We start from the raw sequence: 25,223 nt of genomic DNA, 5'->3' as shown, positions 1-25,223 counted from the left end.
TTCTGTATTCTGCCTGTTCCCTATCCTTGCCCTGTAAGTGAAATAGCTTATTTATATGAAATATCCTTCCATTATCATGTATAATTTGACTCATCTAAAACTGCTATTCAGGGGTTTCCATCTCTCAAGAGCAGGAAGCCTATTGGAGTTTTGTTGTGACTTAAAAACTAGAAAATATCTTGTGGATTTTATGGATACCAGCCCTTTAATTATTACTCGTACAAGCAATTTCTGTCTCATACTGTATATTCATGGTTAAAAAACAATATCAAAAAGGATGCATTGGATATTATTAAGGTAAGTATAACACTGGAAAGGGCATTATAGGTAGTCCTTGACTTATGACCACAATTGAGCCCAAAATTTCTGTTGCTAAGTGAGACATTTGTTAAGTGAAGTTTGCCCCATTTTACAAACTTTCTTGCCACGGTTTTTAACTGAATCACTGTAGTTATTAAGTTAGTGACACAGTTGTTTGGTGAATCGGGCTTCCCTGTTGACTTTGCTTGTCAGAAAGTTGCAAAAGTTGGTCACATGATTGATCGCATTATTGAACTGATTTTTTGTAATCTAATTATTAGACAGTGTTTGAATTTATGATGAGTTGTAAAAAAAATAATGACTGGTCTTAACGCATTCTATGTTTCTACCCATTCTTGCAATAGGCTTGTCAACTTCCTTTCCCATTGCCGGGACCTTCTTCAATAGCTGGTTGGCTCAATCTGTACAGATCACCACAGAGAACATGGCAATGAGTGGGTGGTCCTTGAACAACGGCCATCATGAAAACACCACTCCAGGCCTTTCCGAGGAACTTTTACAAGATGAAGAGACCTTATTAAGTTTCATGATGGATCATTCCTTGAAGTCCCCATTGAAACAGAGTGACACAACTAAGAAAACTAAAAGTAAACATCGAACACACACTAAGAAAAAAACAGCAAGAAATGGCTTAAATGCCCTCTTTAAAAGACATCAAGAAGAGGATTCAAATAAATGGACTAACAGCAGTTATTTGGCAAATAATACCACAAAATCTTTATCCCATGATTTAAGAAATGGCAAGGCAGAGAAAAGTATGGACAAACTACACACAGAGCGCAAAGGGGCATGTGAAGTGAAAAAGACATCTAAGAAGGGCTCTTCTCATCCTGCACTTCCCCTTCCAAAAGCAAATGATTCTCAAGCGTCCCCGAGTCTCATAAATCACCTAAACCATGATGAGGATGTCATGAAATACACTCCAACAGATCCTAACTCTCTGGTTCAAGTGCCTGATTCAGTAGGTAGTCTGAAAACAGTGGTGAGGTTCAAATTACCGAAAGAAGGCAAAGGGACTCAAAGATCTCAGAACAAGACACCTGAAATGCTTCATGGATCTCCAGAAAATGAAAGATCAAAGGTTATTTTGCATCCTTTTGACAATGAGACTGATGGCTACTTTTCAGATGCAGAAATGAGTGACTCTGACACAGAATCTGGAAGTGGCAGAGGACACCACAGCCAGTTAGATTCAGGAAATGAGGATAATTTCAGAATGAGTATTTTAGCATCTTAATGCACCTCTGAGAGCAGTCATGACAGCTTTGTGAGGCCTAAATCCAGTTAAAACTGCCATGTCCAATTTCAACTGGTATCATAACTAAGGGTTTTGGTTTGTTACTTCATTTTTAATTTGTATATATAATTCAGAAAAGAGCACTGTTGTTTCCTCTCTCTATATGCTTGAGAAACAGCTCCAGGCTTCACCAATTTAGACTTCTATACAGTCACAATAGTTAACCCTTGTCACATGTATAACTTGGTTACATAGAATGCAAGCATACACATTATTAAGGACATCAGTTTTCTGGGAGCAAGCAGGACATCTCAGGATTTTAATGAGGAGATCTGAGATTGCCAGCGTCTGTTGTTCATGCAGGGATGACAGTTTTATGGGCATTACTTAAGCAAATTGATTTCATGATCTGCCAGATGTTACTGCCTCTTTCGGGGCATGTTTCAGAAGGAGAATACTACTATGGAAGCCAAGTATATCCATAGAAGGTAGAATAGTGAAAATAGATGTTTATAGGTATGTGTGTCTGTGCACCTGCACATGCGTGTACACATGTGCAGGGTTTGCCAGTGTGTGTGTCTGCGTGTGCAAGTATGAAGTAAAATAAGCAATTCTTTTTTTTAAAGAAGCACAACAGGCTTATTTGAAGAAAGCACTTAATGGGTAGAGGAATACAACATTGTATTTATGGTCTACTAAACTTTTTTTTTTTCCTTCTTCTTCCTCACCTCTTCAGTTCAATTAGGGTCCATCCAGGAAGCAAGAACCAAGATTTAACTCTTATCACTCCAATTATCAGCTGAGCAGTTCTATAAAGACCCATCCAAAGCTCTCAGTAGATAAAAATTACAGATCCACGCTAAAGCTGCTCTGTTCTCTGTCAGTACTTTCCAGATTAATTTGGGGTATTATTTATATTACTCATTGGTAAAACCTAAACCTTTGATTATTAGAGCCATTCCCCATAATTTCCTCAGGTTAAAGTAGCCTAGTATGGGCCAAACAAAGATCAGAAGAAGAATGTTTCAATTACTCAGAGGGGGAATTATTCAAATAGCTTCAAAGAACTCCAGTCTGTGCTTTCATGATAACTCAATAAATCTCTGCTCAACTCTTTAGGAGCTGCTTCTGTACAGTAACAGTCCCTTGGTTGAAGAGGCAGCATCATTGAAACATTTCTTTTCCCTTCTCATTTGTTTTTATAAACACTAATTACATTGATGGCTTTTCCCCTTTATTTCCTTTCCTTTCGAAGTAAAAACTTGTTAGTGAGCCATCAACACATCCTAAGAGAGTGATTCACAGAAGTCAGCATTCTAAATATTTCAGTAATACTGTACATCAGATGTTTCTAATAAGCCTTAAATGTTGTTTAAAAGCTGGTGTGACTTATGAGTCATACGGATCTCCAAGTTTGCACTTCGTTACACTATTGATTCAGTTTTGGCTTCAAAGGTTACATAGTCAAGGTTTTAAGGTTTGCTACAGGTTTGATGGGAGTGGCTCCAGTGTAAGCTCAGGGAAGTAAAATAAAAAGACAAGTGAAGTTCACTAAACATTTTTGCTGATGGTAGGTAACTTTGAATACAAGTGTGTGTGTGTGTATATGTGTGTATGTGGTATACGCACATTTATACATACCCTTACATATGCACACTGGGACACTTTCAAACTGGGGGAGAAAAGCATCTTGTAATTCTGATGAATCTGTGAAATTATTTTATGGATGCCAAAGAATATAGTAAAATAGCACAGCCAGAAACCAGAAATTTACTATGAGCAAAAGCTGTTGAGTAACTAAAGGACTAAATCCGTATTCATGACCCACTTTGCACGCTTGCTGAAGATGATGCTTTCATCATTTGAACCACCTTCCACCATTGTGATTTCTGATGTTACTTGTTCACTGCAGTAAGAGCAATATTGGTGTTTTATTTTTTGTTTTTGTTTTTTTGTTCTCCGATGCCATATACAGGCAATTCTTTTTTATTTTGGTTTTTTTTTTTTTTTTTAAAGTCACGTTATTTTTACCAGTCTTCTGAAGTCCATAATACTATTCCAGTTGAGCTATAATTTAGAGAATCTCTATTCTGGAAAGAAACCAAAATCAGTTGCCAAATACACGTCAGTGTTTTGCTGATATATGATTGCAAAACTATTTTTCAAATCATTGACCAAAATGGAACAATTCAACGTTAGTAGCCTAACATGGATTGGCAAGTAAATTTTGTTCCATCTTCAAGGCTTGGTATGTTCAGGTAATGTTAAATACAGTAAATAGGACTTAGTTTTATCTTATCAAGCTTGCTAGACTTTAGCTACAATATCCTAGTTATGTCATACAAAATAATCAATATGCTGCCTTTAATGGATCTTGCTTCCGTGTGCTTTAGTTCAACTATTGCTTTAAAAACAGAGAAAAAATCCAGAAATCTTGCTGTATGCAGCTTCATTTGCCAGCTACTGCATTACTTGCTTGCTCACTCAATACAGGACAGCAAAAGGGGAAAACTTTAAAGAACAACCAAACTAAAGCAACACCTCTCTTCATTTAGATGATGTATAGAAGGATGGAACACCCCGGCTTTTTTACTGTGAATAGGATTCTATGATGAAACCATTTTTTAAAAAAGAAAATACAGAAATAATTATTACTTTGCCATGGTCCAGAGTCTCCAGTGCAATCTTAAAAGTGATATATGTATAGATAGATAGATAAATGTATCACAAAAATCTCACTGAATGTTGCCGACTCACAGTCTTCCTTAAAACTGGAGGGAACAAGATAGCCTATATTCATGTGGGACTTCACAGAGTTGAATGGAGTGTTGGAGTAAACCCTTTCTATATGATACGCTCATATTGCTTTAGCTATCATGTTTTTTGCAGAGAGAAAACGTTTACAAGACTAGAGTGGGATTTGTTGTATGGAGAGTAAGAAAAAAGGATACCGAAGACTTCACAAAGAAACAGGAACCCACTTTTTCCTAATAACTTAATTGCCCTTCCCCTCACAGAAGTGGTTTGACTCCAGAGGGGCTTCTGCCAGCAAATAAAGAGTTTTCACTGATTCCTTTTGCAGCTTTCCACCTCTTACATTGTGCATTACTAAGCATTTCAGGCACATTGGTAAAAATCCGCATACACACGTCAGTTGTTTGTCGAAACCTGTACGTTCTTTCTCTGAATGACAGAACTCGATAAGGCTGGGTTCATGAAGTGTATATACTTTTGCAAAATACTGAGGAATATGGATTTGGTTTTTTTTTTAAAAAAAATACGCTCAGACTAAGTAATGCTCACAAGAATTCACAACGTCCCTATAGAAATGTTTCTCAACTTTGGCAGTTTTTAAGAGGTTATTCTGGGAGTTTTAGTCCATGCCTCTTTAAAGTTGCCAAGGCAGCTACAGTGAAGTCCAGTAAGTGCCTTGGACTTGGTTTCAGTCTATGGGATTAAAGAAGAAGCCTCTGCCAACTGTTACAATGTAATATGGAGGAGGGCACAACTTCCGTTAATTCAGCGGCTGCCCTCACTTAGGGGAACGTGCTGAAGGTTGCAATCCAGAAGTGGGCAAGGCCAGGCCCCATTTGGCAAGAGGGAGGCTGGGAGCTTAAAGGATTGAAGTGAGTGCCTTAAGCAGGTACAAGTTATAAGGCACATAGTTTGCTTCCAAATCCAAACTACCCACTCTGAAGGCCATCAAAGGGATGCCAGCAGGTCCATTTTTTGTTTTTATTTTGTTTGTGCCCCCAATAATAGTGTTGCAGTGTAGTGGAATAAACACAGTGAAATGCTCCAGATGGTTAAATCAAAGTCTTCTCTAGTATTTGAGGCTTGATATATATAGCTAGCTGTCGAAGGGAGTTGCTCATCGCACAAGGCGAGAGTTTTGTCACGGTTAAGATCCAGCTCTGAATTACTTAAAAATCTGTTCTTTTGTGTTGTTTCCAGTAGTGTCTCTGTTAGCTCCTGCTCAGTTGACAGCTATGTGCATATTCGTCAAAACCCTTTTAAGGAGAATGCCAATCTTCCTTTGCTACTTAGCACCTGCCTCTTTTCTTGTAGAAGCTAGAGAGATTTGCATAAAGGAAAAAGGAATTGTATGTGAAAAATATTTTTGATGCATTATAAATGTATTTTGAAATGAACGGGGGGGAGCATAAATGGTCTATTTTATTACATAAAGGTCTTTAATCCAATAATGTGTGAACTTCAGGCATTGACATTTGCACTGTAAAGGGTGAATCCTGTTAGCATCATGATTATGTATTAACATGGCTATGGTAAAGCTCATTTTTGTGTTCATTAATAAGGATCAAACATTGTTTTTGAACCTTAGATTTAAATGGAATGTCTTAGAGTCCAGTTTTAGGAAATGCTCAAATGCACTCAAATTTCACCTTCAATTTTTGGAAACAGGAGTTTTGTGGTCTATTTTGAATCTTTTGTTGATAGTTATTTTGTCAGCATTTTTAAGAAACAAAGATTTGGCAGTGCTTTTCCTCAAAGCACAATGGAGAATTAGCCATTTCTCCCCAAAGAGTGGGGGGGAAAGGGTAAAATTCATTCCTGCCTGTTCTTGCAACCTGTCACAAAGCTCCCTTTCCTGTTACTAAATGGGTGTGGCAATTTGGTTGTTCTTTAAGGAATCTCTTGCACACTTTGGTCCATTCCACACTGACACAACACAGGCCCACTCTGTATCAGTTACAGGAAACAATATGAATGTCACAGGAGGCAAAGGCCGCCTGTTTTCTTTGTTTCAAAGAAAGTGATGTGCCATTTGTTAATATAAAAGAGAAATATTGAAAATATATTGAAAAGAGCAATTTTAAATTATTTTTGGCTTATGTTGCGATATTTATTTTCTTGTATTAGAAATTCCTTTGTAGAGAAAAAAATGTATTTTTCATTAATGCAAAACCTATTTCTCCTTTTTGTACATTTTTCATGTTAGTTAATCCTTAAAGCAATATAATGTATCAAGGTTGTTCTGTGTGAAAGCTGTATTATGCATGCTGTTTGTGTTGCCTTGGAATAGGTCTGTCTGCCATAATTTTCATCATGTTTCGATTTAGTGTATGCTTTAATACACATTGGGACCATGGCCCATTTGCTTATGGAAAAAGAAATACCTTTGCATTCTTCAATGTGTTAGCAAATGCAGTCAATAAAGATGTGTTTTCTGTGTACCCTTGATCTGAATGTTAAATATTTAACAGCCCAGGTTAACTCGGTATTAAAGGAAACCATCCTTTAATATGTCCACAAGTGTCCACAAGACTTTAAGATGAATATATGCAATATGAATTGTTTCTATCAGGATGGATGATATCGTTCAATGTTAATTTCTTAATTGTGTGGCCATGGGTGTGCCCTAGTTCAATTAAAAGACAAAAAAGCTGCAGAATGTTATATGAGCTACTTTTCAATAGTTTAGGAACAGAAATTGATGTCTCGAAAGACAGAACAGTGAGTAAACAAGATTTTTAAGCAGAGGAAAGTGCTTATTTTCATCTATTTTCTAGTTCACTAAACATTCCAGTGACTGTTCATACGCCTACATACAACCCAGAGAGCAAGAATTAAAGTTGCATGGATTATGTGTTTTTAACTTACAAGACTAAATATTGAAACCTAGTGAAGAGGAGGATGGAGAAAACAGGAGTTGATAGCAAAGAAAATTATCAGCTTTATATGACAAACTTTGTTATTAACACTAAACAACTAGGTGTAAAATCATAGTTATGTAGAACCAAACTGAATGTATATGTTCCTTTTAATGTCATTAGGCTTTCAAGTTAAATAAGTGAACAATACCAGATAGTCCTTCCTTAACAATGGGTAACAGGGACCATCCATTCTAGCAGTTCCACTTGTTAGGCAAATCCTGCACAATTACAGCATCCCACGGTCATGTAATCACCATTTCCAATTTCCTGCTGGCTTCCCCATTGGCTGCTTGTTGGAAGCCAGCAATGAAAGTCGCAAATAGTGATCCCAAGACATTGCAGCATCATAATTGCCAAGCACCTGTAGGACAATCATGACTGCTTGGATGCTGCAATGGCCGCAATTACAAGGATCCAGTGTAAGTCCCCTCCAGTGCTGTTACAACTTTGAATGGTCACCAAAGAAGTATCTGTAAGATTGTAAACGCATCCTATGAGAAAGATAAATGACCTTGGATCTCCAAATGCCAAAACACTGGCTATATACAAATAACAGCAGATATGTCAAACGTAAAAAGGCAAATAAATTAAGTGTCCCATTCTAAAGTTCATTTACATAGACAACCAGGTAAATGTGCTAGAATTGGAGTTACAAACACTTAGGGGTCAAAATCCAACACAGTTCTTCAGGTCCTCAGTTGCTAAGTAAATGAGTTCTGATTTCATTTATGATCAGAAACAAGTGAGTTACCAATAAGATATTTTAGTTGCATTCTAAAAAGTTAATTTAAATATAACAAATGAGGTTAAACAATTTTCTCCTGTCAAGTTTTTAAAATTTAATGAAAACTTTTCAAAAGTTTTACCGACTTCTTGCTATCTTTGCCTACTTCTGCAAGAAGAGATTGGGAAGGAGAGAATAGGTTTTTGTAGAGCTACCCTCCAGTTTATCAGCTGTTTAGACTTTTGAAGGATTAGAAGCCAATTAAGACATCAGGGAAATCTAAAAGCCATTTAAGCTTTTTTCCAGGCACAAACTGCTGCTGCATCTTCTAAAACAATGTACTTGGAAATATATTTCATTGATCATCACTGATGAGTCAGAAATGCTAGCCTCCAAATTCTGCATTCTTTATCCTCTGTGATCTGTCTGACCAAATGTACTGGAAATGGAAATTTTATTCATTCATTCATTCATTCATCCATCACATTTCTACACCACCCATCTCACCTAAGTGATTCTGGGCATTTTACAATAAAACCTATGATGAATCTGATTATTTCCCTTTGGAGCAATGAGCCTCCAAACCAGAATAGATAAGAAAAATATTGCAAGTGTTCTTGCTTTTCATTAATAGCACATTTTAGAATGGAGGTCCTGCTGACTTTAAATAATTGAGATCCCCTCTCCCAGACTGGGATTTCTAAATCTGCTGTAAATGAAGTCAAAACATCTTAGGACAATAGTAGAAGCCTTGCACCAAAGTACCTGGAGTGGTATTTTGAGGGAAAGGAAAGCCCACTTAGAAATCTTTTCCCCCATGGGGCTACATATTCTGCTCAGGCACTGATAGTTCCCAACCCTGTAACAGAGAAGTCTAAAGGAACATAAACATAAGGCCCTTATCAGAAAGAAAAAAAGTTGGTCATAGATAATCGAAGCCACACAGTCCAAAAATCACTCCCTATTTTGGCGTACCATAACAACATACAACTCCATTATGGTATCCCTCAAGTACCTGGGTACACCACTACCTAGGCCTTTACTTTACCCACATGCTATCCCCTATTGATGGATATACCATTATCCTCACTGTCAGCTCAAAAGTTGAAGAAGCTTCTTGGATGAGGAGTAAAATGTCTTCAAAGAAAAAGCAGGAAGTCCAGTTGCCTCTTGGAAAAAAAGCACCTTTGGGACAACCATGACCTGGAAGACTGAGAATCTCCATAGACATTATCCTCACTGTCATTGTAGCCTCCAATCAAACGCAAGGAAGTATAAAAACTCATTAATCAGCTCAAGCATAGTAAAGCCCCCAGAGGTTGACTGTATCCCCCTTGAGCTAATTAAATCTAATACAAATTTGTAGAATCCTATATACTGGCCTATTTATTTTCATACCTTAACCACACAACCAAAATTCCAGAGGATTGGGGGGAAGCTATAATTGACTCATGTTAAAAGGATGATAGGGATGATCTGGCTAATTATAGGCCAATTAGTCTATTGAACATCATTAGCATATGCCACATATTTATCAGTTTCCAAACCTGAATATTAGAGGACAGAATAATTGACACAAAGCAAGTCACGTTTCAAACAGGACGTTCTACTATACACCATTGCTGCAACATCTGGCAGATAAATATACAAACCACTGACTTGAATTTATATGTAGCCTTTATTGATTTCAAGGCAACTTTTGATAATATCTCAAGAATAAGCCAATCCTCTACAGATGAAGACTCCTGTTAAAATGGAGCTGAGGTAACTGGAAAGGGGACCTTTCTGATTTTATTCAATCTATCAGACACAAATGTGAAACAAGGATGTATTCTACTATTGCTTTTTAACATATATATCAACTTTCTGATCAAAACTCTTCAGAAATATCCATGAGTCTAAATTAGCCTATAGACATCTCCCAATTTTACTTTGCACTGATTTCTTTTCTCCTTGTCTTTTGTAGGTATCAAGCATGCACTGAGAACCCTGGCATCCTACTCTAATGATGAACAATTATTGTAATAATCAATTATGATAAATCTAAAGTTTTAGTTTTTTCAAACAAAAGGCAAAAGCAGAAATGGACAATTGAGTCCCATGAATTAGACCAGGTCAAATGTTTTAAATACTTATAGTATATCGTATCATATCGTATTTCAGGGCTCCAAGAAAGTAACAGCCTAGGTAAATTATGTCTCTTCTATTGGCCAAAAGAGCACACAAGCAATAATTAAATTTCATAGGCAACAGGGGGCAAATTAGATCCCAGCAGCAGTTAAATTGTTTATGGCTAAAACAGTTGCCAACCTATTATATGGGATACAATAGGACCCGTACACAACCCTGGAGGCCTCTGAAGCCATTCAATCAAATTTCCTTAGGACTTTGTTTGGTACCCCAAAATGCATCCCCAATGCAATATTGAGGTTTGAAACCACTGTGACAAGTATTAAGGCTCAGGCCTAGACTAGGATTTTAATCTCAGAATTCAGAATCATGTTTGACCTTACAGGCCTGATGCCTCTGCTGCTGTCAAGACTTAATAATCTGAATCTGTTATTGGCACCGCATCTATATAGCCGAACTTTGCACTCTTTGTCTCTCTCCTGAATATTTGGCCAATTAACCTTGGAGAAGCCAAATCAATAGTAAAAGAGAGAAGATGAGGATTTTGTCAAAATGACATCACCACTGCCACTGAATGCTATTGCCAAATGTTAGACGTATGTCTTCTACTGCAACATATCTACACAATCTAAACTATTATGTATGGGCCTTTTCCAGAGCCTGTTTTGATGCCCTCCCATTAATTCTACTGGGGGGAAGATTTCATAAGCTTATTTGCAGAGAGTTTGCTTTTGCTGATACAGGGAGGTAGAAATTCTTGCTCATATTCTCATATAGTGTCCCAAGATGTACTCTGATCACCCCAATCATTTCCAGATACAGGGCCCACACTGATAAATTTTATGTTTATCATTTTTAAGGGCTACTCACACATCAGGTGGCCAAATATCTTCATCATGTTATACAACTGTACAATTTATTTATATATGTCATTTTATTGTCCTATTTTCCCCCTTTCCCAATAACAATATCCAATTGTTATGTCAAGCTATCTTTTTACCATAAAAGCTGATCAAAGACCCTTACAAAGATGTTTGGTTTTATTATGAGAGAAAAAACAAGTTGCAGCAACTTAAAGAAAATAAGGAATGGCTAAGTTTTTTAAAAAGCCAGAAAAAATGTGCAGCAATTTTCATAAAAGTAAACAAGTTGCTTGAGAAATGACTGTAACGCTGTAAAGTCATAAACAAGGTATTTCCAGCAGAATGAATGACTAGAATTAAAAATAAATTTGAGGAAATTACTTGGAATGGAACTTACAGGAGGGAACACTGTAAGAGATTTAAATAGCAATGAAAGGGATTCAAAGTGGAATTGTGCCAAAAAACATGTATCTGCCAAGAAAAAATGTGAGAAAGAACTCATAAATTTTCAGAAATCATAAGGCTACGGGTGAAAATGATGTAACTGGCAAAATATTAAGGCAAAATATTAAAGCATAAATATGCCTTGCTAATAAATGGCTACATTGCTTTGCTTAACATAGGGATGAAGATGGCATATCTGCTACCTCACAATTGGAAGAATTAGCTTATTGTTCCCCTCTATACAGGAAAACATAACAAGAGTGAATGCAAAAACTCCAGGATCATTCATTTCTTATGCCTGCTTGGGAAGGTGCTTGGAGAGATTTGGATTGATGGCCTGCAAGAGGGAACATGGAGAAGTTTTGCTTTTTCACATGTCGAGACTTACATTAAAGAGGAGGGGTTTTCAATGCCACAGTCACGCCTGTCACTATGGCTTTTCTGAGTCCCCTAGAGATGCCCCTGGTTAGGAGAAATAAATGTTTGTCAACAGAAGAAAAAAGATAGCACTTCTGATGCAAAGAAAGGAAAAGTAACTTGAATATTTTACGAGAAGAGTTCTCCATTCCTCTACCCGCAATAAAATACCTTATGCCACCAGACTTCAAATTTTGGGCTTAGACAATTTAGAACTACGCCAACTTCGGTCTGACCTAAGCATAGTACATAAAATTATCTGCCACAATGTCCTACCTAGCTGACTACTTCAGCTTCAACCATAACAATACATGAGCAAACAATAGATACAAACTTAAGGTAAACCGCTCCAAACTTGATTGCAGAAAATATGACTTCAGTAACAGAGTGGTCAATGCCTGGAATGCACTACCTGACTCTGTGGTTTCTTCCCCAAAACCCCAAAACCTTAACTTTAGGCTGTCTACTGTTGACCTCACCCCATTCCTAAGAGGTCTGTAAGGGGTGTGCATAAGTGCACCAGCGTGCCTACCGTCCCTGTCCTAATATTCCTTTTTACTCTTACTCTTTTCATGTATTCAAATTATGTTTATAATTTTATCTGTTATCTTATATATGCTTGACAAATAAATAAATAAATAAAAATAATGTGGAAATGGGGTACCTGAAAAATGTATGCGATGAAACGAGAGTCAAGAATAAAAGCATGCTGGAAGAAAGTAGATTGAATCTTAATGTGTATGACTAGTCCATAAGAAATATGTTGAGTCGATTTGATTATATAAAGTTTTTTTTACACAATTACAATATTTATAATACATCTGTATTTATATAATTATGTTTTGAAGTGCAAAAACAAAGATATGAATAGGTCAAAACATGATGGTTGAATGGAGTTGAGAGCCTTAAGTGTTTAAAGAAGGAATGGTTGTGTGTGGATTGGAATGTGAACATTGTACAACAAAGGATGGCTACCAAAGTCAAAAAGCTATGGAGCTGCAGAGTGAAGTGTGTGGGTGCGAACAAAATCTCACATTGCTTCCTTTATTCTATTGCAGATGTTTCATCTCTTTGGCTTGCTATTTTTTACATCCTTTCTGTGCTTTGCATAATGTGGCTTAACCTGGCAGAAACTCGCCTGTCGTATACATAAACAATATACCAAAAGAAATGGAACAAAACCTCTACGAAAAAAACAACTTTCTGCTGATTTCATATCCAAAGTAAATAGCTGTAAACTACAAACTGTTGTCAGTGTTGGTCTGAAGCCAAAGAAAATAATAATCGAATAGCATTCTTTCATTCTGGAGATGAAATAGTGGACATTTTTACCAGGAATAATGACTATAAGAATGCCATTTAAAGATGAATATTTTACTTTTCAGGGATAAATGGCCACCTAGTGGCAGTTATATAGTTTCCACTCATAAAGGTCCATAGTTGTGAATGAGAATCTGCCAGATTCATGACGGTTACCTCAAATCATAAGCAAGTCATCTGGGTTTGATTGTCTCAGCATTTAGGAAATATGCCACCAAGTTGATAAACATGGTTCATGGGATATCATTTTCCTGCTGTGGAGAAAATCTTAATCGTGCTTTTCTAGGCTATCTTTTTTGTCTATAGAAGAGAAGATTGGATGAACTGCATACAGATAGTCCACAATTTATGGCCATAGTTGGGGCTGGAATTTTGGCCACTAAAGAATGCGGTTGTAAATGACTGCAATCACTTAGTGACTGCAAGCCCTGCTGCTATCATTAAGTGAACTTTACCAGTCGTTAGCTGAGGACCCAGGCCAGGCCAAGCTGAGCCAAGCCATTCCGGGAATGATCCCTCCCAGCCCCAAACCTCAGTAAGATAAGGGAGGGATTGCTTCTAACTTCCCCTGCCTATCTCCTCTACATTGCTGTCTTTTTGGCTGCCCTGCACCCTGTATTGAGAGGTTTCAAGCAGCCGCATAATCATCTGGCTCTGGGGTTGATTGCCCTGTCATGGGAAGCTGCAATCCCGCCCCCCACACCCAGCCCAGTCCCATTCACCCTGCACTCCAAGACCCCTGTAACCCTGCTGATCTTTATTGCCATCTTCTTGCTCCTGATGGTGACAACGCATGCCCAAACTGGCTGCTGGACCTTTGAGGCTGACTTTGCATGGTGAAAAAGGAAAAAAAAAAAAAAAGCACAAAGCAACTTAAAGGAACCACAGTATGCCAAAATTGCATGCCCCTTTGAGCCACACAACGGGCCAAATGGCTGGCTTTGCACTGTGAAAAATGGGAGAAGAAGGACAGAAATAGCTGGGTCAGTGATGGCAAACCTTTTAGGGACCAAGTGCCCAAACTGCAACCCAAAACCTACTTATTTATCACAAAGTGCCAACATGGCAACTTAACCGGAATAATGAGGTTTTGTGAGGATTTTCAATCACTCTTTCACAACTTGACTTCTCCCTGGTGGCACTGGATTTCTTTAACAGCACAACTTGACTTCAGGAATGATAGGAGCAGTAGCCTCTGGAGGGTCATCACATCCTTATTCCTTCCTTCCTTCTTTTTTTTCCTTCCTTCCTTCCTTCCTTCCTTCCTTCCTTCCTTCCTTCCTTCCTTCCTTCCTTCCTTCCTTCCTTCCTTCCTTCCCTCTCCCCTCCTCTGATTTCACCTTCCTTCTTTTAATCCTGTATATTATGGTTCATTATTGTTAGTATTTATTAAAGAATGTTGTGTAACTTAGAAGCTCTCAGCAAAAATAACAGCAGCTGTTGTTTGTGGCCGAAGCTATCCCGGGCTGTTATTTACACACACACACACACACACACACACACACACACACACACACACACACCTGTTTTTATTCCACTTTTCCTGGGTCCTTGAGAAAGGAATGGGATCTTTTCCCCATCCCCGTCTTTAATAATCAGGACTTTGCACCAGCACGAGATTTAAGCACACATTTTGCGGAGTGTCTCTCTTCCCCCCCCACCCAGAAAAAAACCAGGATTCAGAAACGTGAACCAGGAAACCCAGGGGGGAGTCCCCTCTGGACTTGGGGGAGAGGAGAGAGAGAGAGAGGGTCGGAGGGGGGCTACCAGTTTGAGAACTTGGTGCGGTCTGGAGCTGCTGCTGCATTTTATGTCCGTTGCCTCCAACCAAGGCCCTTCACTTCCCCACGGAAAATGCTCCGAAGCGGGTGGGGAGGCAAAGAGCCGGGTCAATACCATGGAGGGGGTTGGAACTGGGCTGGGGCAACGGCGTGCGTGCCCACAGAGAAGGCTAGGCATTCCACGTCTGGCACGCATGCCATAGGTTCGCCATCATGGAGCTGGGTGATGGAAATTGCAGTGCCCCCACAGTCGAAATGTGGCAGGCTGCCAAATGCCCAAATTATGATCAGATGACATGGGGGCACTGCAATGACCATAGCTTTGGGCACAGATCATAAGTCCATTCGTTCAGCGCTGATGTAACAAAATTTCATTTTAATGTATGCCAATTAGTGTACATTCAAAGTGACAATAAAGTTAATCTAAGTCTAAGTTCAAATGGTTGCTAAAAAAATGGTCCTAAGTTGAGGACTACCTGTAAATGCTGCATTATGATGACCACTATTTTAACAGAAAATCCTATGGAAACTAGACATCCATAATTATCCAGTTTTTCACCAGCTATCACAATAGGACAAAAAGAAATCCAACATCTGAAAGAAAAACAAACAAAACTTAATACCGGTACTTTGTCTAGTTATATAAAGCCACTTCAGAACAGAACAGTAGTAAAATATTGGACTAGGAAACAAGGAAGGCCTGGTTTTAAGCCCCTACTCTCTATATAGTTCATTTGGTGAACCCAGCCTATCCATAAAGTTTTTATGAATATGAAATTATCCCCAGGAGATGCTTAGAAGAAAGAATTATGTGTTTGGAAGAACTGGATAAATCTTTTTTAAGAGAATGTAGTCAAGAGTTGCTACTGAAAATCTCCTCAGAAACTCTCCCAAGGACAGAGCTCCTAAGGATTTGTATGGGCTTCAGAGAGGGATATCACAGAAGAGGCAAGATTTCAAAGACTGTGGTCCAAAACCATGTTAAGCTTTCTAAATTCACACAAATCCTTCCATTAAGACTCCTTGGCCTGAATGATTCATTCACTATTCACTGAGTCCCCAGAAATAAGAAATATTTTTTTTATATTTAAAAAATCCATCATCACTTGGATATTGTTTTAAACCTTTACATTGCTGCATTATTTTCTAGCATTAAAAAGTTAGAGCTAAAGAAATATTACATATACACATACAAACAAACACACACGGTGTTTTATTGCCTATTAATGTTTACAGAAAACATTTATTTACACCAATTAAAATAAATATAAAAACAATCTTCAGAAATGAACACATATTATAAAAATCTCTTCTAAGCACCATATTCCAGGAAAAGTAATTTACCATGGAAGGCAGGAAATATAGCAGTTATCTCAGGTTTTAAGATAGATAGATGATAAATGATAGATAGATGATAGATAGATATAGATAAATAATGATAGGTAGGTAGGTCAATGATGGATGGATGAGAGAGAGAGAGAGAGAGAGAGAGAGAGAGAGAGAGAGAGAGAGAGAGAGAGAGAGAGAGAGAGAGAGAGAGAGAGAGTCTCACCAATGCTCTGGGACCCCAGACCTGATGACATAAGCAGGTGTTGACGGACTTCCAGAACATTAACAGAGATTAAGCTAACCTGGCTTTGAGGTGTGGGGGTGAATATTTCATAAGGCAGGCACATAGCACAGGAGGCCCATCTTTATGAGCTGTGTTGGCGCAGTGGTTAGAATGCAGATTACTACTGCTGACTGCTGACTGCTAGCAGTTCAGCAATTCAATTCTCACCGGCTGAAGGTTGACTCAGCCTTCCATCCTTCCGAGGTCAGGTAAAATGAGGACCCAGATTGTTGGGGGCAATATGCTGATTCTGTAAACTGCTTAGACAGGGCTGTAAAGCACTGTGAAGCAGTATATAAATCTAAGTGCTATTGCTGTTTGGGAACTCATCAAATATAAGTCCCTGGCAGATAGTACATACAACAACATGCATTCTCTTCCAGATCTGAGGAGTAGGCTAATATGATCAGGGAGAGGCAGTTCCTCAGATAACCCATCCCATGCCATGAAGGGCTTTAAAGAGCAAGATCAGTACCTTGAATTGGACCCAAAAGCAAACTAGCAGCCAATGCAGCCTGCAGAGCAGAGGTGTGACACTTGCTGCTCTAGAAGCATTTTGGACCAATTGAGGCTTCCAGATACTCTTCAAGGGCCGCTTCAAAGAAGAAGAAGAACTGAGAAAGATTACACTGAGATGTCACAGGGAAGGGATGACTGATGTATTAAATGTTTTTTTGTCTTAAAAAAAGAAAAAGGGGCCGCTTCATGTAGAGCACATTACAGCAGTCCAATTGGGAGGTGAGTAAGGCATGAGGGACTGTGAACATAGTCCCTGATCTAGAAACAAGCAGCTGGTACTTGATACAAATTTACTACAAACTTATAGATAATTCTCCTCAAACAGGTCCTCAAAAAGACAATACAATTTTTTTTAAAAACCTAGCTTCTAATACCAATAAACATTTTAGTGCCAAAAACAGTAAGTCTCTCGACCTGTATTATTCACACTGTTATACAACATTTCTCTCTTCATACTCAGAAAAGTCCAGGGAATTGAAGGAAGAGTTGTCATGTTGATAATATTATTATTTATTTTTATTAGTTTGATTTATATGCCGCCCTTCTCCAGAGACTCAGGACGGCTTACAATGCTTTTAAGCAATAGCCTTCATACTTTTGTATATACCTGCTTAGTAGGGCTTTTGGCCCCCCCAAAGCAGTGTTCTATTTTATACAAAATCAGCTTATTGCCCCCACAAACCGGGTCCTCATTTTATCTACCTCGGAAGGATGGAAGGCTGAGTCAACCTTGAGCCTGGTGAGAATTGAACTCACAGTAATTGCAGGCAGCTGGCAGCTAAACACTACTTTAACAGTAGTTTAGTTCCCTGCACCACCAGGCTCCTAATAATAGGAGGTTCTGCTATGACTTTTCGGTATAGATACTCTCTCTTGTGTTATTCTGCTATTATGGTTTACTAACTTAGGAGTCTCCAGGAAAACAAACAAACCAACCAGTTGGTTTTGGAAAGGAAATGTTAAAATAAACATTAAAGTAGGTGAACATGATTGGGTCTCATCAAGTTACTAAATATGAGCGTTAATTAATTTGCCCTCACCATATCCTACAAGGAGCGGCAAAGAATATTTTATGTCATGCTTGATTAAATGCTTGCTTGATAGCAACATGATCCCTAAATGTGGAAAAGATGCTGCTATACTTGTGCATAAATGTGCCTAATTTGATGAGTCTGTATTTAAGATTTAGTCCTCCCCAGTTAATCCATTCGGAGCAGCCATGCTGGGCACTAAAATAGCATCTTTCTCTTGGATGTCCATATAGGGCTGTAAAATGATGTGCACCTGCTGCAATTTCAGAGAGATGTTTGGAAAACAAATCTACTATTTAACACCCCAGGACTGAGGGTAACATTTCCAGGAGCAGGAAGACAAGGCCCTGACTCACACACACGTGTTACTATGTCAGCTCTTGTGGAGTCTGTAACATTTGCCAGGGGCCAACAGGAAGGAATTGCGTTCTGACAACATGCAAGGCTTCTCTTGTTCCAGTTTGACCAGGTCCTCCTCATCCCTATGTCTCAGCTGGTTTATCAGTGGAGGATAGCGTTTCAGAAAGAAGCCCAAGTGCACACTTTGGAGCGTTTAATAAATGCATGCTGATATCATCGGATGGGAATGGAATGAGGAGAACAAATAATAAATGAACCCTCAGGAGGAACATCCTTATTTGTTGCCACAGTGCTGGATTTCTTCATTCCCCTGCTCGTTTGTTTCAGGGAAGGGGGAAAAAAATGGCAAAGGTTATCTGCAGCAGAAATATGTTAGGGAAGCCTGCCAATGGCTATGTTTGGAACTGTACTAATCCTGAAATGAAAATCAGCAGCCTTTTGCTGCTCTTTGGACAAAGCAACTGCCAGCATTTCTCATCCAGACAGATCGCCGGCAAGCGAGGGGGGAAGGCACAAACAGGGCCCTCAAGTGGGATTAGTTTTTACTTCCCACGAGGGACGAGGAAGGAAGGAATTAGGCCTGGGGGAGAGAACACCGGAGATGTACCTTATATTGGTTCTATTTTCTGCTTTTCAGTTTTATTTTTGTTGTTAGCTCCCAAAAGGCCTTTTAGAGTCAGGGGAATTATAAATAGGATGAAATAAAAGACTCAGTCAGACACTGCAATGCAAGACAGATTGTTTGCAGCTTAATAATGTGGCACAGCTGGAAACATCAGCCCAGAGAGTAGCATGAATTTTATTTATTTGTTTGTTTGTTTATTAGATTATTATCTTTTTTACTTTATAAGGTTCTTCACAAGGAGGTGAAGATACTTTATATTCCTTCCGCCTCCTATTTTCCCCATAACAACAACAACAACCCTTTGAGGTAGATTGGGCTGAAAATGACCGGCTCGAAGTCAGCCAACTAGATGATTTCTCCCTGTGTCAAGGAGCTGCATGTCCTCCATTCTTTTGGTGAGTGACATTTCACTTTTTTTTTTTTTAATTTGATTTATATGCCGCCGTTCTCCGGAGACTCAGGGCGGCTTACAATGCGTTAAGCAATAGCCTTCATACTTTTGTATATTTATACAAAGTCAGCTTATTGCCCCCACAAACTGGGTCCTCATTTCACCTACCTTAGAAAGGATGGAAGGCTGAGTCAACCTTAAGCCTTGGAGAGATTCGAACCAGCAGTAAATTGCAGGCAGCTGTGTTAATAACAGGGTGCGTAGACCACTGTACTATCAAGGCCCTCCACTAAGGCTTGGCAAGAGAACCAGATGCCTACATATTTCACAGTCCTTCTTAGGAGGCACATTATGATGACCAAAGAGGCAAAAAAACCTATTGTGAAATTAGTTGTACCCCTATGAAGAAGTTCTGTGCAATTTCCCATTCATGACAAAGGAGCTGAGGCAAGGAATATTGCCAGTTGATTGGTGCCATAGTACTGCCATTGATTTCAGCCAGAGAAGCTAAGTGGTTCTCCCCATTTTATAAGTTAAGGTTTCCAAAGCAATAGTAGAATGATGCGTATGATTTCCTTGAATGATCTTTTGAGATTACCCATGATGTCAGATTTGTAGCAAAAATACGTTACTGAGAAATAAGAGGGATGTATTATCAAGTAACGATAATGAGACCTGGTTTGATGTCATGGGTAAGGTAGCAGATTAGAAACCAGGAGACTGTGAGTTCTAGTCCCACTTTAAGCACAATTCAGCTAGGTGACTTTGGACCAGTCAATTATCTCAATCATAAGAACCAGGCTGTTAGATCAGGCGCAGGAACAGAAGACGTGACCAGCCCGATACATGTAACAGCTTTATTTACAATGTAACAAGTAAAGAAGACTGCTGGCGCGCTGCCGGAGCTCTCCTTATATTCGCTCCCGGCAGACACACCGCCCCTAGACAGGGATTCAAATCTCCCGCCCGATGGCTGGCAGCCAATCAGGGCGGATGTCCTTATAAGGACATAACACTCCTCCCCCCTTAGTCTGAACTGTCAAATCTCGTCCACAAAAGTCACGTAGTCACGCAGGTACGTAGGACGCCTCGGCACCCTAGCTGACCTGCGCAGTCTCACTTGTTCTCCGTCTCCGACCTGGATGGACGGGGCTCTGTCGTCTCCCGGCTCCCTCTCCGGAACCGGGCTTGGTTCGGCTGTCGAGTGAGCGGGGTCACCCCCAGCGCCTCCGGCCGGACCGCAGACCTTGGATGGCTGGTTCTGGTGGTCTTCTTCCTGGCCTGTGGATCTGTCGCCTCGTCTCGGTGGCTCGGTTCCGACCCGGGAAGAGCGTCTGAGTCTCGGTAAGTCCATCGTTTGCTCCTCCCTGGTCTCCCGGGCGCTGCGGTTCGGTTGCGGTTCGGCCTGGTGCCGGGTGGGTGGTGGTTCGGTTTGGTGCCCTCTGGACCGGCCCGCCGGCTGCGGGTGGTGCTGGCCTGTGTTGCGTTGTCCGACCTCGCAGGGGTGGCGTTGGTCTGCTAGGTCGGGCTGGCGTTGGTCTACCCCGTCTGGTCGGTGGTGGTCGACCTGGTCGGGCTGTTGTTGCGGCACTACCTCTGCGGGGCGGCGGAGGTCTCCCCTGCCGGGGTGGTGCAGGTCTACCTGGCCGGGTTGTTGTCGGCTTTCCCTTCCCCCTAGTCCCTGGTCTACCGTCGGGTGGTGCCTGGGGTCATCCGGGTCGGGGTGTCGTTTGTTGGCTGTCTTCTGTGATGGGCGGGGGTCCCCCATGTCGGTGAGTCGTGTGCCACCCTCGCCCGTGGGTCGTGGGGTGCCCATCTTGGCTGGGTCCCGGTCTACTCGCCTGGAACTGCAGTCTCCCTGGCTGGGCTGGCATAGGCTGCTGTAACTGGTGGGGTGCGCTGCTCCTCCTCTGGGCAGGTCCCGGTCTACCTGCGGTCTGGTTTGGTGGTCCCTGGCCTTGCCGTGCCCGGTGCCCACCCGGCTGGGTTGGTGTTGCCATCCCCCATGCGGTTGGCCCCGGTCTACCTCGCTGGGCTGCCGATGTAACAGCATCTGGTAGTGGGCTGGGCCAACCTTGTCGGGGTGGTGCTGCTCTGCCTCGCAGGGGTGTGGTAGGCCTACCTCGTCAGGGTGTTGTAGGCCTACCTCGTCGGGGTGTTGTAGGCCTACCTGGTCTGGGTGTGGTAGGCCTACCTCGCCGGGGTGTTGGAGGCCTACCTCGTCGGGGTGTTGTAGGCCTCCCTCGTCAGGCTGGTTTTCATGTGCCCCCCCCCCACCTTTTTCGGAGTTGGTCGATGTGGCGTCTCGTGAACTGTCCATCTTCCAACTCGACGATGTAGGATTTGGGCCCAGTTGTGCTGGCAATTTTCCCCTTCAGCCACTTAGGAGAGCCGCTGAAATTCAGCGCGAAAATTGAATCTCCGTTGCTGAAGGCGCGAAGCGGGCGGCTGGCGGTTGCGGTCACTTCCGGGCTGTATTGGGGGTGCAGCCGGTCCAAGGGTGACCTCAACCTTCTGCCCATCAACAGTTCGGCCGGACTCTTGTGGGTGGTGGCGTGTGGCGTGATGTGCTGTGTGAGGAGGAAATTGTCTATGCGCTCTTGCCAGTCCCCCGGGCCCATCTTGGTGAGGGCCTCTTTGGTCAGTCGGACCATGCGTTCGGCTTGTCCGTTTCCGGCCGGCCTGTACGGGGCGGACAGGGCGTGGCGGATGCCCAGTCCTGCCAGGAAGGACTCCATGGCCAGGGATGTGAGCTGGGGGCCGTTGTCTGAGACCAGCACATCCGGTAGGCCATGCGTGGCAAAGAGGCGGCGCAGGGCTCGGATGGTTGCGTCAGTTGTGGTAGATGCCATGGGCACCACCTCGAGCCATTTGGAGAAGGCATCTACCACGATGAGGAGGTGTCGCCCTTGCATCGGACCCGCGAAGTCAATGTGGATCCTCGACCAGGGGTTGCTGGGGGTCTCCCACTTCGCGACTTCGGATTGCGGCGGCGCTGGGCGAACTTCTTGGCACGGGTCACATCTGGAGACCCATTGTTCAATGTCTCTGTCCATGGAGGGCCACCAGACGTAACTCCGTGCCAGGGCCTTCATGCGGACGATGCCCGGATGCCCCTTGTGCAGGGTTTCTAACGTCCGCCGTTGCAGAGTGCTTGGAATCAGCACCCTGTCTCCCCATAGCAGGCAGCCTTTTATGGTGGACAGCTCCTCCTGCTTCCTGGCGAACGGGCTGAACCTTTCCTCTGGCTTTTCCGCTGGCCACCCTCTGAGGATCCAGGACTTCACTTGGCGGAGTGTGGGGTCCTTTTGGGTGTGGACGGCCACATCTGCGGACGACACCGGGCAGCTGGCGTCGTCATCAATGTGGAGTAGGTGGAGCGTGGGGGCTGGGTCTTCGACCGGCTTCTTCGATGGGCATCTGCTGAGGGCATCAGCGTTCCCTATGGCTGTGCCTGGCTGGTGCACGAGCCGATAGGAGTAGCCAGCTAGGAAGATGGCCCATCTCGTCATTCTTGGGGACATGAAGGTCGGGGTTGGTTGGTCGCCTGCGAGGAGTCCCAGAAGAGGCTTGTGGTCTGTGACTATGGTGAAACGTCTTCCGTAAAGGTATTCGTGGAAGCGCTTCACTCCCGCCACGATGGCCAGGGCTTCTTTGTCCAGCTGGCTATAGTTCCGTTCTGCGCCGGACATTGTCTTTGAGAAGTACGCGATTGGGGCTTCCGAGCCATTGGGCAGTTCGTGGCTGAGGACTGCCCCCACCCCATAGGGCGACGCGTCGCAGGTCAGTCTGATGGGGAGCGTCTCGCTGTATTGGATGAGGACGCTTTTGGACGTCAATAGTCCCTTGATGGCCCGGAATGCCGCTTCCTCTTCCTGGCCCCACTTCCAGGAAGCCGATTTCCCCAGCAGGCGGTGGAGTGGCTCAGCAACTGTGGCTTTCTGTTTTAAGAAAATGGCGTAGAAGTTGAGCAACCCAAGGAAAGCCTGAAGCTCCGTTTTGTTTTTTGGGCTTGGAGCTTCATGGATTGCTTCCACTTTTGATTTGGTGGGGTGTATGCCTGTGCTATCAATGAGGAAGCCCAGGAACTCGACTTCCTGTACTCCTATGATGCACTTGTCCCGCCTGACCCTCAAACCCTTGGCCTTGAACCGCTGTAGGACAAGCCTGAGCCTTTCAAGGAGTTGGGCTCTTGAGTCACCGGAGATGAGCACATCATCGAAGTAAGGCACCACCCCTGGAACGCCTTGGAGAAGGCGTTCCATCATGGATTGGAAGATACCAGGGGCAGCGCTGACTCCAAATTGGAGGCGGTTGCATTTAAATGCCCCTCTGTGCGTGACAATTGTTTGAGCCTCCGCTGTTTTGTCATCCACTGGCAGTTGCTGGTAAGCCTGGGCCAGGTCCAGTTTCGCGAAAATTAATCCAGATCCCAGGGAATGCAGCAGATGTTGCACCACTGGGACTGGGTATGCGCTCTGTGCCAATGCCTTGTTGATGATACAACGGTAGTCAGCACAGATGCGCACAGACCCATCATGCTTCAGTGGGGTCACAATGGGGGTCTCCCATGAGGCATGATCGATCGGTTCCAGTACGCCCTGGGCGATCAGCTTATCCAGCTGTTCATCTACTTTAGGCCGCAGGGCAAATGGAACTCGGCGGGGCTTGAGCCTGATTGGGGTGATTCCCTTGTCCAGATTAAAAGAGATTGGCCTCCCCACAAATTTCCCCAGCTTACCATCGAAGACTTCTTTGAACTCTTCGATGATGGAGTCGAGTTCGTCCCTGCGGATCTCGTGGATGCCCTGAAGTGAAAGTCCTAGAGGCTTGAACCACTCCACGCCCAACAGGTTCGGTCGGCTGTGCTGCACAATGGTGATGGGTAGCTTTCCATCGAAGTCGTTGTACTTCACATGGATGGTTGCTCTGCCTAGGATCTCAATGGGGTTTCCGTTAAAGTCCACAAGTTTGTCTTTCGGGGCTTTCAGCTGGGTCCTTTTGTATGCCGGTTTCAGCTGTTGTAGGTGCTGCCAGTCCATGATGGAGAAGGCGGATCCAGAGTCTACCTCCATCTTGCACGGAGACCCCTCTGCTAGCAGTGTCACGTGGAACTTGGTGGTCCCCTCGTCGCTTGTGTGAGCAATGGTGGTGGTCTGGTGCACCGTTCTATTTCGGGGATATTCCTCCTCCCCGCGCCGGGACTGGTTTGAGGACCGTTTGGATGTCCTCTGGTTATCTTTGCGATTTTCCCGGAATCGTGGTCTGGGCGGCTCCGGGGCTGGGTCTGTGGCTCTGCAGGCCTCGGCGATGTGGCCCCTCTTCAGGCATCGTCGACAGGTCGCGTCCCTCCATCTGCAGTTTGCCCTGGGGTGGTCGCCTCTGCAGCTGCCGCATCGCTCTCCCCGGTCGCCATGCTGTGGGTCTTCCCGCCTGGGGGGGCGAGACACCTTGTGGACGGCCATTTCCTCATCAGACTCGGATTGAGCGGTTGCCTCATCTGATGAGGTCGGGCCCGACTTGTGGATCTTATGGATCCCTCTTGCTTTTATCATTGCGGCGGCTGCTTGTTCAGACGTTTCAGCCGCTGTTGCCTCGTCGAGGACGTCTTTCAGCGGGATCCTCTTCCGGCTGAGGAATTTCTTTTGCAGCCCCACATCTCGCATTCCAAAAACAATGCGGTCTCGGATGGCATTGTCCACATTGTCGAACTCACAGTTGGCAGCGATTTGGCGAAGCGCTGCCACGAATTCCTTGATGGATTCACCTTCCC

The 25,223-nt window shown here is 42.7% G+C and overlaps 1 protein-coding gene across 9 annotated transcripts in view; it reads left to right on the top strand.

Moving 5' to 3' along the window:
• JADE2 (jade family PHD finger 2) overlaps window positions 1-6,753 on the top strand; it is a 216,999-nt gene extending 210,246 nt beyond the window's left edge. For 8 of the 9 annotated variants that reach the window (XM_070937302.1, XM_070937296.1, XM_070937295.1 and 5 more), the window contains one exon: window positions 666-6,753. In XM_070937302.1, coding sequence (XP_070793403.1) covers window positions 666-1,558 — 893 coding nt within the window. In that variant the 3' untranslated portion in view covers window positions 1,559-6,753. The remainder of the gene's footprint in view (window positions 1-665) is intronic. The other variant, XM_070937303.1, reaches the window with a different exon arrangement.
• Window positions 6,754-25,223: the final 18,470 nt, after the last annotated feature.

The sequence above is a fragment of the Pituophis catenifer genome, unplaced genomic scaffold (assembly GCF_029215685.1).
Source record: "Pituophis catenifer annectens isolate HBS135680 unplaced genomic scaffold, rPitCat1.0.hap2 SCAF_2, whole genome shotgun sequence".
In the NCBI taxonomy this organism is placed as follows: domain Eukaryota; kingdom Metazoa; phylum Chordata; class Lepidosauria; order Squamata; family Colubridae; genus Pituophis; species Pituophis catenifer.
This window is presented reverse-complemented; position numbering and strand designations above follow the sequence as displayed.